General features: G+C 46.8%; 1 protein-coding gene across 1 annotated transcript in view; it reads right to left on the bottom strand.

Moving 5' to 3' along the window:
* Positions 1-14,500, bottom strand: part of LOC139368732 (voltage-dependent L-type calcium channel subunit alpha-1D-like) — a 119,241-nt gene that overhangs the window by 16,563 nt on the left and 88,178 nt on the right. The window contains exons 29-32 of the mRNA XM_071108028.1: positions 10,717-10,827; positions 9,789-9,872; positions 8,728-8,763; positions 8,039-8,167 (exon numbers count right to left, since the gene is read on the bottom strand). Coding sequence (XP_070964129.1) covers positions 8,039-8,167; positions 8,728-8,763; positions 9,789-9,872; positions 10,717-10,827 — 360 coding nt within the window. The remainder of the gene's footprint in view (positions 1-8,038; positions 8,168-8,727; positions 8,764-9,788; positions 9,873-10,716; positions 10,828-14,500) is intronic.

Raw genomic sequence — 14,500 nt, forward strand, 5'->3', positions numbered from 1 at the left:
GACCAAGAATGGACCCAGCGACTTCGGATCCTCTCCACTCAGCCGTCGAGATCCAGGGAGCGATGCTAGGCAGACACGAGCAGGAATTGTCTGCTGCTCGACATGCCGTTGAGACCCTGGCCGCCCAAGTCTCCAACCTCACAGAACAGATTCACCATCTCCGCCTCGATCCACCGGCCACTTCCAGGGCTTTCGAATCTCCGGAGCCCAGAATCAATAACCCGCCGTGTTACTCTGGGGAGCCCACTGAATGCCGCTCGTTCCTCACCCAGTGTGATATTGTGTTTTCTCTCCAGCCCAACACTTACTCCAGGAGCACAGCTCGTATCGCCTACGTCATATCTCTCCTTACTGGACGGGCTCGTGAGTGGGGCACGGCAATCTGGGAGGCGAGGGCTGAGTGTACTAACCAGTATCAGGACTTTAAGGAGGAGATGATACGGGTTTTTGATCATTCTGTTTTTGGGGAGGAAGCTTCCAGGGTCCTGTCTTCCCTATGTCAAGGTAATCGATCCATAACAGATTACTCTATTGAGTTTCGCACTCTTGCTGCCTCCAGTGACTGGAACGAGCCGGCTTTGCTCGCTCGTTTTCTGGAGGGTCTCCGCGCGGAGGTAAAGGATGAGATTCTCTCCCGGGAGGTTCCTTCCAGCGTGGATTCCTTGATTGAACTCGCTATTCGCATAGAGCGACGAGTTGATCTTCGTCACCGAGCTCGTGGAAAGGAGCTCGCGTTCTCCGTTGCCCCCCTCTCCGCATCACTACCATCTTCCTCCGCCGGCTCGGGTGCTGAGCCTATGCAGCTGGGGGGTATCCGCATCTCGACTAAGGAGAGGGAACGGAGAATCACCAACCGCCTCTGTCTCTATTGCGGTTCCGCTGGTCATTTTGTCACTTCATGTCCAGTAAAAGCCAGAGCTCATCAGTAAGCGGAGGGCTACTGGTGAGCGCTACTACTCTGGTCTCTCCTTCAAGATCCTGCACTACCTTGTCGGTCCATCTACGCTGGACCGGTTCGTCAGCTTCCTGCAGTGCCTTGATAGACTCTGGGGCGGAGGGCTGTTTTATGGACGAGCCCACGGCCTTGTTCGCTTTGGATGGTAGTCCTCTCCCCAGGATTCAGCGTGAGACGCTACCTTTAACCCTCACTGTCTCTGGTAATCATAGCGAAACCCTTTCTTTTTTAATTTTTCGTTCACCTTTTACACCTGTTGTTTTGGGCCATCCCTGGCTAGTTTGTCATAATCCTTCTATTAATTGGTCTAGTAATTCTATCCTCTCCTGGAACGTCTCTTGTCATGTGAAATGTTTAATGTCTGCTATCCCTCCTGTTTCCTCTGTCTCTTCTTCACAGGAGGAGCCTGGTGATTTGACAGGGGTGCCGGAGGAATATCACAATCTGCACACGGTGTTCAGTCGGTCCAGGGCCACCTCTCTTCCTCCACACCGGTCGTATGATTGTAGTATTGATCTCCTTCCGGGAACCACTCCCCCCCGGGGTAGACTATACTCTCTGTCGGCTCCCGAACGTAAGGCTCTCAAAGATTATTTGTCTGTAGCTCTTGACGCTGGTACCATAGTCCCCTCCTCCTCTCCCGCCGGAGCGGGGGTTTTTTTTGTTAAGAAGAAGGACGGGTCCCTGCGCCCCTGCATAGATTATCGAGGGCTGAATGACATAACAGTGAAGAATCGTTATCCGCTTCCTCTTATGTCTTCAGCCTTCGAGATCCTGCAGGGAGCCAGGTTTTTCACTAAGTTGGACCTTCGTAACGCTTACCATCTCGTGCGCATCAGGGAGGGGGACGAGTGGAAGACGGCGTTTAACACTCCGTTAGGGCACTTTGAATACCGGGTTCTTCCTTTCGGCCTCGCTAACGCTCCAGCTGTCTTTCAGGCATTAGTCAATGACGTCCTGAGAGACATGCTGAACATCTTTGTTTTCGTTTACCTTGACGATATCCTGATTTTTTCACCGTCACTCCAGATTCATGTTCAGCACGTTCGATGTGTCCTCCAGCGCCTTTTAGAGAATTGTCTTTTTGTGAAGGCTGAGAAGTGCACTTTTCATGCCTCCTCCGTCACATTTCTCGGTTCTGTTATTTCCGCTGAAGGCATTAAGATGGATCCCGCTAAGGTCCAAGCTGTCATTGATTGGCCCGTCCCTAAGTCACGCGTCGAGCTGCAGCGCTTTCTCGGCTTCGCGAATTTCTATCGTCGTTTCATCCGTAATTTCGGTCAGGTGGCAGCTCCTCTCACAGCCCTTACTTCTGTCAAGACGTGCTTTAAGTGGTCCGTTTCCGCCCAGGGAGCTTTTGATCTCCTCAAGAATCGTTTTACATCCGCACCTATCCTTGTTACACCTGACGTCTCTAGACAGTTCGTTGTCGAGGTTGACGCGTCAGAGGTGGGCGTGGGAGCCATTCTTTCTCAGCGCTCCCTCTCTGACAACAAGGTCCACCCTTGCGCGTATTTTTCTCATCGCCTGTCGCCGTCGGAACGTAACTATGATGTGGGAAACCGCGAACTGCTCGCCATCCGCTTAGCCCTAGGCGAATGGCGACAGTGGTTGGAGGGGGCGACCGTTCCTTTTGTCGTTTGGACTGACCATAGGAACCTTGAGTACATCCGTTCTGCCAAACGACTTAATGCGCGTCAGGCTCGTTGGGCGCTGTTTTTCGCTCGTTTCGAGTTCGTGATTTCTTATCGTCCGGGCTCTAAGAACACCAAGCCTGATGCTTTATCTCGTCTCTTCAGTTCTTCATTAGCCTCCACTGACCCCGAGGGGATTCTCCCTGAGGGGCGTGTTGTCAGGTTGACTGTCTGGGGAATTGGGAGGCAGGTAAAGCAAGCACTCACTCACACTCCGTCGCCGCGCGCTTGTCCTAGGAACCTTCTTTTCGTTCCCGTTCCTACTCGTCTGGCCGTTCTTCAGTGGGCTCACTCTGCCAAGTTAGCCGGCCACCCCGGCGTTCGGGGTACGCTTGCTTCCATTCGCCAGCGTTTTTGGTGGCCCACCCGGGAGCATGACACGCGTCGTTTCGTGGCTGCTTGTTCGGTCTGCGCGCAGACTAAGTCCGGTAACTCCCCTCCTGCCGGCCGTCTCAGACCGCTTCCCATTCCCTCTCGACCGTGGTCTCACATCGCCTTAGATTTTATCACCGGACTGCCTTCGTCAGCGGGGAAGACTGTTATTCTTACGGTTGTCGATAGGTTCTCTAAGGCGGCTCATTTTATTCCCCTCGCTAAGCTCCCTTCTGCTAAAGAAACGGCACAAATCATCATCGAGAATGTTTTCAGAATTCATGGCCTTCCGTCAGACGTCGTTTCGGACAGGGGTCCGCAATTCACGTCTCAATTTTGGAGGGAGTTTTGCCGTTTGATTGGGGCTTCCGTCAGTCTCTCTTCCGGCTTTCACCCCCAGTCTAACGGTCAAGCAGAACGGGCCAATCAGACTATTGGTCGCATCTTACGCAGTCTTTCTTTTCGTAACCCTGCGTCTTGGTCAGAACAGCTCCCCTGGGCAGAATACGCCCACAACTCGCTTCCTTCGTCTGCGACCGGGCTATCTCCTTTTCAGAGTAGCCTCGGGTACCAGCCTCCGCTGTTCTCGTCTCAGTTCGCCGAGTCCAGCGTCCCCTCCGCTCAGGCTTTTGTCCAACGTTGCGAGCGCACCTGGAAGAGGGTCAGGTCTGCACTTTGCCGTTATAGGGCGCAGACTGTGAGAGCCGCTAATAAGCGTAGAACTAAGAGTCCTAGATATTGTCGCGGTCAGAGAGTTTGGCTCTCCACTCAGAACCTTCCCCTTAAGACAGCTTCTCGCAAGTTGACCCCGCGGTTCATTGGTCCGTTCCGTATTTCTCAGATCATTAATCCTGTCGCAGTGCGACTTCTTCTTCCGCGATATCTTCGTCGCGTCCACCCTGTCTTCCATGTCTCCTGTGTTAAGCCTGTTCTTCGCGCCCCCGCTCGTCTTCCCCCCCCCCCCATCCTTGTCGAGGGCGCACCTATCTACAGGGTCCGTAAGATTTTGGACATGCGTCCTCGGGGCCGTGGTCATCAGTACCTAGTGGATTGGGAGGGGTACGGTCCTGAGGAAAGGAGTTGGGTTCCCTCTCGGGACGTGCTGATTCGCTGATCGATGATTTCCTCCGTTGCCACCAGGTTTCCTCCTCGAGTGCGCCAGGAGGCGCTCGGTGAGTGGGGGGGTACTGTCATGTATTGTCATATTATGTCTTGTTCCTGTTCTTTCTCTTCACTCCGTCTCCCTCTGCTGGTCGTATTAGGTTACCTTCTCTTCCTCTCCTTCCCCCAGCTGCTCCTCATCTTCTCTAACTACCTCGTTCACCCTTTTCCCACCTGTTCCCTTTTTTCCCTCTGATTAGGTCTCTATTTCTCTCTCTGTTCCTGCTTCTGTCTTTGTCAGATTCTCGTTTGAGTTTCTCATGCCAGAACCAAACTATCGTCTCGTTTGCTTCAACCTTGTCCTGTCCTGTCGGAATCTGCCTGTTCATCTGAGGCTACGTGTGATCAGGTACCTCTGTCCTCTACAACCCAGCTATTCTCCTCTGCTGCTAGAAGGGGACTCTAACCCAGCTATTCTCCTCTGCTGCTAGAAGGGGAACTCTTCTGTGATATTCAGAAGGACTTTATGTTTCATTTGTCGCCCTCTCTGCGGGTTGTTTATTTTGCCATCATATACATTTGAAGAGGATCTATGTCTTACCTGTGTTTTGACATTAAAGGACTCTGTTTTTGTTAAACCGCTTTTGGGTCCTCACTCACGTGCATAACATCTAATTTGTGCAACAACAAAAAATAATCCATAGACTTAATGGACATATGTTCAAACTCGCACACTTTTGATAGACTTAAGCAACTGCAAATTATCGAGATAAAGTGTCACCACCAAAAAAAACGTAAACAATAGGCCTTTAGCAAATGCAACATATGGCATTCATTTTTCTAATGCAAATAGCACTTTTCAGTGGTACTCAAAGCATGGCATTCTATGAGAACAGCATTTAACAACAGAGTAGACTAATAAGTCCTTGCTCAGGTAAAACTATTTGGCTAATCTATATTTCTACATTTCCAAGTCCTATTCTTGAAGATCAAGGGGTATTAAATTAATTGAAATGACTGGAAATCTGACAGACTTTGGTTTTTAATGTAAAAATGTAGCCTTATCATATTACTATCTGTATTGAAGTAGAAAGAACTGGGTTACAAGAAGCCTACGGTTAGAGCGTAGGCCAGTAATCAAAAGGTCGCTGGTTCGAATCCCCAAGCAAACTAGGTGAAGAATCTGCTGATGTTCCCTTAAGCAAGGCACTTAACCCGAATTGCTCCTGTAAATCGTTCTGGATAAGAACGTCTGCTATATGACTAAAGTTTGAAATGTAAATGTAACTGGTGGCACAGCTCTGGTGGCACAGCTGGCGCTGCAGCACAGCCCCCTTAACCATTGCGCCACCCGGGAGGCCTATTTTTGTCTTCTTCTAATGTCTCTTAAGAGGAAAGTAATCTAAAAGTAACTGAAAGTAATGGGCGTCACAATAGGCCTTAGGATTTCATCACGGTATTTATGTGCATTCAAATTACCATTGATAAAATGTAATTGTGTTCGTTGTCTGTAGCTTATGCCTGCCCATACAATAACCCCACCTCCACCATGGGGCACTCTGTTCACAACGTTGACATGAGCAAACCACTCGCCCACATGATGCCATACAAGCGGTACAGCATGCCAGTGGCCATTGAAGGTGAGCATTTCCCACTGAAGTCGGTTAAGACGCCAAACTGAAGTCAGGTCAAGACCCTGGAGAGGACAACGAGCAGATGAGCTTCCCTGAGACGGTTTCGGTCAGTTTGTGCAGAAATTTTCTGGTTGTGCAAACCCACAGTTTCATCAGCTGTCCTGGTGGCTGGTGTCAGACAAACCCACAGTTTCATCAGCTGTCCGGGTGGCTGGTGTCAGACAAACCCACAGTTTCATCAGCTGTCTGGTGGCTGGTGTCAGACAACCCACAGTTTCATCAGCTGTCCGGGTGGCTGGTGTCAGACAAACCCACAGTTTCATCAGCTGTCAGGGTGGCTGGTGTCAGACAAACCCACAGTTTCATCAGCTGTCCGGGTGGCTGGTGTCAGACTAACCCACAATTTCATCAGCTGTCCGGGTGGCTGGTGTCAGACGATCCCACAATTTCATCAGCTGTCCGGGTGGCTGGTGTCAGACAAACCCATAGTTTCATCAGCTGTCTGGGTGGCTGGTGTCAGACGATCCCACAGTTTCATCAGCTGTCCTGTTGGCTGGTGTCAGACGAACCCACAGTTTCATTAGCTGTCCGGGTGGCTGGTGTCAGACGATCCCACAGTTTCATCAGCTGTCCTGTTGGCTGGTGTCAGACAAACCCACAGTTTCATCAGCTGTCTGGGTGGCTGGTGTCAGACGATCCCACAGTTTCATCAGCTGTCTGGGTGGCTGGTGTCAGACAAACCCACAGTTTCATCAGCTGTCCTGTTGGCTGGTGTCAGACAAACCCACAGTTTCATCAGCTGTCTGGGTGGCTGGTGTCAGACGATCCCACAGTTTCATCAGCTGTCTGGGTGGCTGGTGTCAGACAATCCCACAGTTTCATCAGCTGTCCGGGTGGCTGGTGTCAGACAAACCCACAGTTTCATCAGCTGTCCTGTTGGCTGGTGTCAGACAAACCCACAGTTTCATCAGCTGTCTGGGTGGCTGGTGTCAGACGATCCCACAGTTTCATCAGCTGTCTGGGTGGCTGGTGTCAGACGATCTCACAGTTTCATCAGCTGTCTGGGTGGCTGGTGTCAGACGATCCCACAGTTTCATCAGCTGTCTGGGTGGCTGGTGTCAGACGATCCCACAGTTTCATCAGCTGTCCGGGTGGCTGGTGTCAGACGATCCCACAGTTTAATCAGCTGTCCGGGTGGCTGGTGTCAGACGATCCCACAGTTTCATCAGCTGTCTGGGTGGCTGGTGTCAGACAATCACACAAGTGCAGAAGCCGGATGTGGAGGTCCTGGGTTGGCGTGGTTACACATGTTCTGTAGTTGTGAGGCCGGTTGGACGTGTTGGCAAATTCTCTAAAACGACGTTTGAGGTGACTTATGGTAGAGAAATTAACATTCAATTCTCTGGCAAAAGCTCTGGTGGACATTTCTGCAGTCAGCATGCCAATTCCACACTCTCTCAAAACAAACTTGAGACATCTGTGGTATTGTGTTATGTGACACAACGGCACATTTTAGAGTGGCCTTTTATTGTCCCCAGTACAAGGTGCACATGTGTAATGATCATGCTGTTTAATCAGCTTCTTGATTTTGTGCCAATAATGCTAGTACGAACTTGACCCCAGGTGCAGAGAAACACAGCAAGCAGAGGTAAGGATTGATTATATTGGCAAAGGAGAAATGCTCACTAACAGGGATGTAAACAAATTAATTTTGTGCACAACATTTGAGAGAAATAAGCTTTTTGTGGGTTTGGAACATTTCTGGGATCTTTTATTTCAGCTCATTAATCAAAACACTATCCTAAATATAAACCATCAACTTAGTGAATTCCATTGATGTTTAATATGAGGGTTTCAGCATGAAATTACCTTTATATATATATATTTTACACACTTAAATGTATTTTATTATGTCTATGTCTTGGCTGTAAATGTTTTGGCGTCACACTGGTGGCAGTTGTGAAAAAAGTTCATAGTTGGCAGAGTTTATTGAAAATAATAAGGTTGATTAGATGCTTTTTTCATTAATTAGGCAATTCTGTCTTGAACCATATGGTCTATCTACTAGAAACGCAAGGACAAAATGACACAGATCTAAAAAATAATACTGTATGAATATATATATATATATATATATATATATATATTAAAAGTTATTCAAGTATAAATGACCAAAGTTATCATAAATGACCTGTTAATAACCAAAATTACCGAAGATTTTGGTAACTTTGGTAAATTACCGGTAGCTTGGCAACCCTATACATGAGCATTTCTTCTCTCACCTGGAAGGACTTAATGAAGGTCCACAGGAGCGTTCGGATGCCCTCCCCTCTGCTGAGCAGCTTGACCAATCGCATGACTCGAAACAGACGGAAGAATGTGATGGAGATGCGAGCGCTGTCCTCGGTGTTCTGAGAGAGGGAGAGAGAGAGAGGTGGAACACCCACAGTGCTACTTTAACACACAGCTAGGAGCAGGCCAGAGATCAACACGCAGTGTGTGCATGTGTACGTACGTGCACGTGTGTTCAACCACCTCTGTGCATGTGTGTACACATTCAGGTAGAGGAACATGCAACAGTCCTTAACTTGTGTGAATGCGATGCAGACACGTCCCACACACATACAGTAGCTACACTCCTAGGAGTCATACAGAGGCACTCTCCCATCTCCAGAGTGTCCAGACACAAGCAAACCTGGACAAACCCACAACATCTACAGTATGATCCAGGTCAAACATGAACAAAACAACACAAAAAAGACTGATAATGAGATGATGCTCAACACGAGCAAGATCCCGAACCAGAACTGATCTTGTCCTTGGAACCAGCCCAGGCAAGACAAAACCTCAACACAGTATATGGTTTCAGAACAGGATATTTCATGCGAACAAACGTGACGACTGACAACATAAACAGCTCTGTGCGGAGATGACGATGAGGAAGAGTGGGGTACTGGAAGGGGCTTCTTACCCCTGGGTCCACAATCACCTTCACCACTGGGATGGCCTTGAAACCAAAGGTCTGGGTTAACCACTAACAACTTCACTTCTTCGTCCCTCATATCATTGAAGTCAGCAATTAGTCATTGACATAGTTATTGACATAATTACTTATCTAACAACTAGTTCAGAACGTCATTACATTTCTTTATTGTTGATTCAATCAACCATCCACAGGATTCTAGAAACGTCTTCAACAAAAGGAGTCAGAGAACAACCATAACAGACATGTTACATAAGCAACCATATTGACACTGAAGACACGCCATCATCTGCCTTTTATGCAAAGCACGACCGCAGTAGCTCAGTACTGATTACCACACGCAGTAGTACATTCAGTACATCAAACGCGACATACAATTCTACACATGTGAAGAAAGAAAAGGAAACAACATAATGCAGTACAACTTTGATGAGCACCAGAAAATAAGGAGATCCCAGAAAGACAAACTTGGTTTCATTCATATCAAATAACTACGTATATTGTTTCATGTAGTACAATTTGAAATAAACCACGTAGTGAGACAATCTCTGCATGTGTATGTGTGTACGTCCATATGTGTGCTTACATTTGTCATTCCAAAAAAAGGGAAAAAACAGAGGCACACAAACGTCATGATGGCACAAAGTCACAGAACAGCACCAAGCATGGGATCCCTAATCTAGACAACATATTGGAGGAAGGCCTTGCAATAACCCTGGGAGTGTTTTGAAACGGTTCTATCGTTAGAAAATCGTACAAATCTGGTAAAGATCTGACTCAGTTGTCATCATATTTATATAGATGTCACATGCCATTTGATCTCCGAGGCTCACCGGGTTGCATTCAAGATCACAACATTACTCCAACACGGTGGACGCTACGTAACAGCTAGATAGCTCCTCGGAAAGCTATTGCTCTAGCTAGCATAGTTAATGAACATGTTTGGGACATGAAAACATGTTGGGATCTTGAATGTAACCCTGATGTTTTTGTAATGCATTCCCTCGGATTGTGCTACATGAACAAGGAGCATGAAGATGGCTACTTACATTGATCTCTGTGATTGCAATGTCAACGACGCTACCAACAACAATTAAGGCATCAAATGTGTTCCATGCATCGGCGAAATAGTGCTGTAAGCGCCACCCCAAGGACACAAAGAGACGGGAGAGAACAGAGAGAGAACAGAGAGAGAACAGAGGCAGAAAAAGAGAAAGAGAAGGATAGAGAGAGGTGAAAATACAGACAAAAAAACATGAAAATATACAGCAGGAAATAGAAAAAAAAGATTCTGAGTGGCACTGTGTCTGGGAGAATACAAAATGTATACATGCCTCTAAGTAGCCCAACTTTACATATGAAACAGTGAAGTTCTGACTATGATCTGTTATGAACCCTCTACAACCCTCTACTATATAAGGTGCTATACGTCTCTCACTGATACAGTGCCTACACAGTGCTGAGTAACTCGCCACCATAGACCTAGACCCAATACCAGTCCTGCACAGGTAATACATCATACCTATGGTGGCCAGCCCTGACAGAGGTCCCACAGTAGGACAAGGAGCCAACAGACTGGCTTTAGGACCAGAGAGGGGTTTGAGTGAGTAGAAAAAGGTGAGGGAAGTAAATAAGGAAGGAAGGGAGGAAGAGAGGAGGCAGGGATGAGGGCAGGTCTACTATAATACTCTACCTGAGTGAGAATGATGTCTACTACGCTGCCGATCACCACCAGGGCATCGAAGACGTTCCAGGCATCCCCAAAATAACCCTACAGGCCCGGGTACGGAGCCCAGCATGGGTGTGTGGGTGGGGGGGGGGGGGGGAGTGGAGAGTAAGAAGTAGGGAGGGAAAGGGTGAGGAGGGAGTGTTAAGGTAATATTGCAGGGGAAGATACTTGGTAGAGGGAGTGGAGTGAGGGGGTGAGATAACTGGTCTATGGTGTGAGTTGAGAGGCAGGCAAACAGACTGACTCACCCTGGGTTTGAAGGCGATGAGTTTAAAGATCATCTCCACAGTGAAGACGCCAGTGAAAACCATGTTGAGGATGTCCATGGCATAGTTGAACAGGTGAGACTGGCCGTAGTGCTGAGGAAATGGAGAGAGTGGGAGAGAGAAGAGGGAGAGAGAGGGTCGGAGAAAGAGAAAGGGGGAAGATAAGGGGCATAAGAAGAACAGAAAGAAGGATGAGCAGAGAAATTAATTTACAGTTTATGAAATGCAGAACAGAGAGACAGAAAGGCATAGTGGGACAGAGAGATAGACTCAGATATAGAGACACAAAGAGAGACAGAGATAGACTCAGATATAGAGACACACAGAGAGAGACAGAGATAGACCCAGATATAAAGACACAAAGAAAGACAGAGATAGACCAGGATATAGAGACACAGAGAGAGACAGAGATAGACCCAGATATAGACATAGAGAGAGACAGAGATAGACCCAGATATAAAGACACAAAGAAAGACAGAGATAGACTTGGATATAGAGACACAGAGAGAGACAGATATAGACCCGGATATAGAGACATAGAGAGAGACAGACATAGACCCAGATATAAAGACACAAAGAAAGACAGAGATAGACTCGGATATAGAGACATAGAGAGAGACAGAGATAGACCCAGATATAGAGACAGAGAGAGAGACAGAGATAGACCCGGATATAGAGACACAGAGAGAGACAGAGATAGACCCGGATATAGAGACATAGAGAGAGACAGAGATAGACCAGGATATAGAGACACAGAGAGAGACAGAGATAGACCCGGATATAGAGACATAGAGAGAGACAGAGATAGACCAGGATATAGAGACACAGAGATAGACCCGGATATAGAGACATAGAGACAGAGATAGACCCAGATATAGAGACATAGAGAGAGACAGAGATAGACCAGGATATAGAGACATAGAGACAGAGATAGACCCGGATATAGAGACATAGAGAGAGACAGAGATAGACCCGGATATAGAGACATAGAGACAGAGATAGACCCAGATATAGAGACATAGAGAGAGACAGAGATAGACCAGGATATAGAGACATAGAGACAGAGATAGACCCGGATATAGAGACACAGAGACAGAGATAGACCCGGATATAGAGACATAGAGAGAGACAGAGATAGACCAGGATATAGAGACATAGAGACAGAGATAGACCCGGATATAGAGACACAGAGAGAGACAGAGATAGACCAGGACATAGAGACACAGAGAGAGACAGAGATAGACCAGGATATAGAGACAGAGATAGACCTGGATACAGAGACATAGAGAGAGACAGATATAGACCAGGATATAGAGACACAGAGACAGAGATAGACCAGGATATAGAGACATAGAGAGAGACAGAGATAGACCCGGATATAGAGACATAGAGACAGAGATAGACCCAGATATAGAGACATAGAGAGAGACAGAGATAGACCAGGATATAGAGACACAGAGACAGAGATAGACCAGGATATAGAGACATAGAGAGAGACAGAGATAGACCCGGATATAGAGACATAGAGACAGAGATAGACCCAGATATAGAGACATAGAGAGAGACAGAGATAGACCAGGATATAGAGACATAGAGACAGAGATAGACCCGGATATAGAGACACAGAGACAGAGATAGACCCGGATATAGAGACATAGAGAGAGACAGAGATAGACCAGGATATAGAGACATAGAGACAGAGATAGACCCGGATATAGAGACACAGAGAGAGACAGAGATAGACCAGGACATAGAGACACAGAGAGAGACAGAGATAGACCAGGATATAGAGACAGAGATAGACCTGGATACAGAGACATAGAGAGAGACAGATATAGACCCGGATATAGAGACAGAGATAGAGACATAGAGACAGAGATAGACCCAGAAATAGAGACACAGAGAGAGACAGAGATAGACCAGGATATAAAGACAGAGATAGACCCAGATATAGAGACATAGAGACAGAGATAGACCCGGATATAGAGACAGAGATAGACAGACCCGGATATAGAGACACAGAGAGAGACAGAGATAGACCAGGATACAGAGACATAGAGACAGAGATAGACCCGGATATAGAGACATAGAGAGAGACAGAGATAGACCAGGATATAGAGACATAGAGACAGAGATAGACCAGGATATAGAGACATAGAGAGAGACAGAGATAGACCCGGATATAGAGACATATAGAGAGACAGAGATAGACCAGGATATAGAGACACAGAAAGAGACAGAGATAGACCAGGATATAGAGACAGAGATAGACCTGGATACAGAGACATAGAGAGAGACAGAGATAGACCAGGATATAGAGACAGAGATAGAGACAGAGATAGACCCAGATATAGAGACACAGAGAGAGACAGAGATAGACCAGGATATAGAGACAGAGATAGACCCAGATATAGAGACATAGAGACAGAGATAGACCCAGATATAGAGACACAGAGAGAGACAGAGATAGACCCAGATATAGAGACATAGAGACAGAGATAGACCCGGATATAGAGACAGAGATAGACCCAGATATAGAGACATAGAGACAGAGATAGACCCGGATATAGAGACAGAGATAGACAGACCCGGATATAGAGACACAGAGAGAGACAGAGATGGACCAGGATACAGAGACATAGAGACAGAGATAGACCCGGATATAGAGACATAGAGAGAGACAGAGATAGACCATGATATAGAGACATAGAGACAGAGATAGACCAGGATATAGAGACATAGAGAGAGACAGAGATAGACCCGGATATAGAGACATATAGAGAGACAGAGATAGACCAGGATATAGAGACACAGAAAGAGACAGAGATAGACCAGGATATAGAGACATAGAGAGAGACAGAGATAGACCAGGATATAGAGACATAGAGAGAGACAGAGATAGACCAGGATATAGAGACATAGAGAGAGACAGAGAGAGACCCGGATATAGAGACATATAGAGAGACAGAGATAGACCGGGATATAGAGACACAGAACCAACCAAGGAAGGGCCTACAGCAGCACCTAGATCTTATGCACAGATTCTGTCAGACCTGGGCCCTGACAGTAAATCTCAGTAAGACCAAAATAATGGTGTTCCAAAAAAGGTCCAGTCACCAGGACCACAAATACAAATTCAATCTAGACACTGTTGCCCTAGAGCACACAAAAAACTATACATACCTTGGCCTAAACATCAGCGCCACAGGTAACTTCCACAAAGCTGTGAACGATCTGAGAGACAAGGCAAGAAGGGCATTCTATGCCATCAAAAGAAACATAAATTTCAACATACCAATTAGGATTTGGCTAAAAATACTTGAATCAGTCATAGAGCCCATTGCCCTTTATGGTTGTGAGGTCTGGGGTCCGCTCACCAACCAAGACTTCACAAAATGGGACAAACACCAAATTGAGACTCTGCACGCAGAATTCTGCAAAAATATCCTCCGTGTACAACGTAGAACACCAAATAATGCATGCAGAGCAGAATTAGGCCGATACCCACTAATTATCAAAATCCAGAAAAGAGCCGTTAAATTCTACAACCACCTAAAAGGAAGTGATTCACAAACCTTCCATAACAAAGCCATCACCTACAGAGAGATGAACCTGGAGAAGAGTCCCCTAAGCAAGCTGGTCCTGGGGCTCTGTTCACAAACACAAACACACCCTACAGAGCCCCAGGACAACAGCACAATTAGACCCAACCAAATCATGAGAAAACAAAAAGATAATTACTTGACACATTGGAAAGAATTAACAA

This window comes from Oncorhynchus clarkii, chromosome 16 (assembly GCF_045791955.1).
Source record: "Oncorhynchus clarkii lewisi isolate Uvic-CL-2024 chromosome 16, UVic_Ocla_1.0, whole genome shotgun sequence".
Taxonomy (NCBI): Eukaryota; Metazoa; Chordata; class Actinopteri; order Salmoniformes; family Salmonidae; genus Oncorhynchus; species Oncorhynchus clarkii.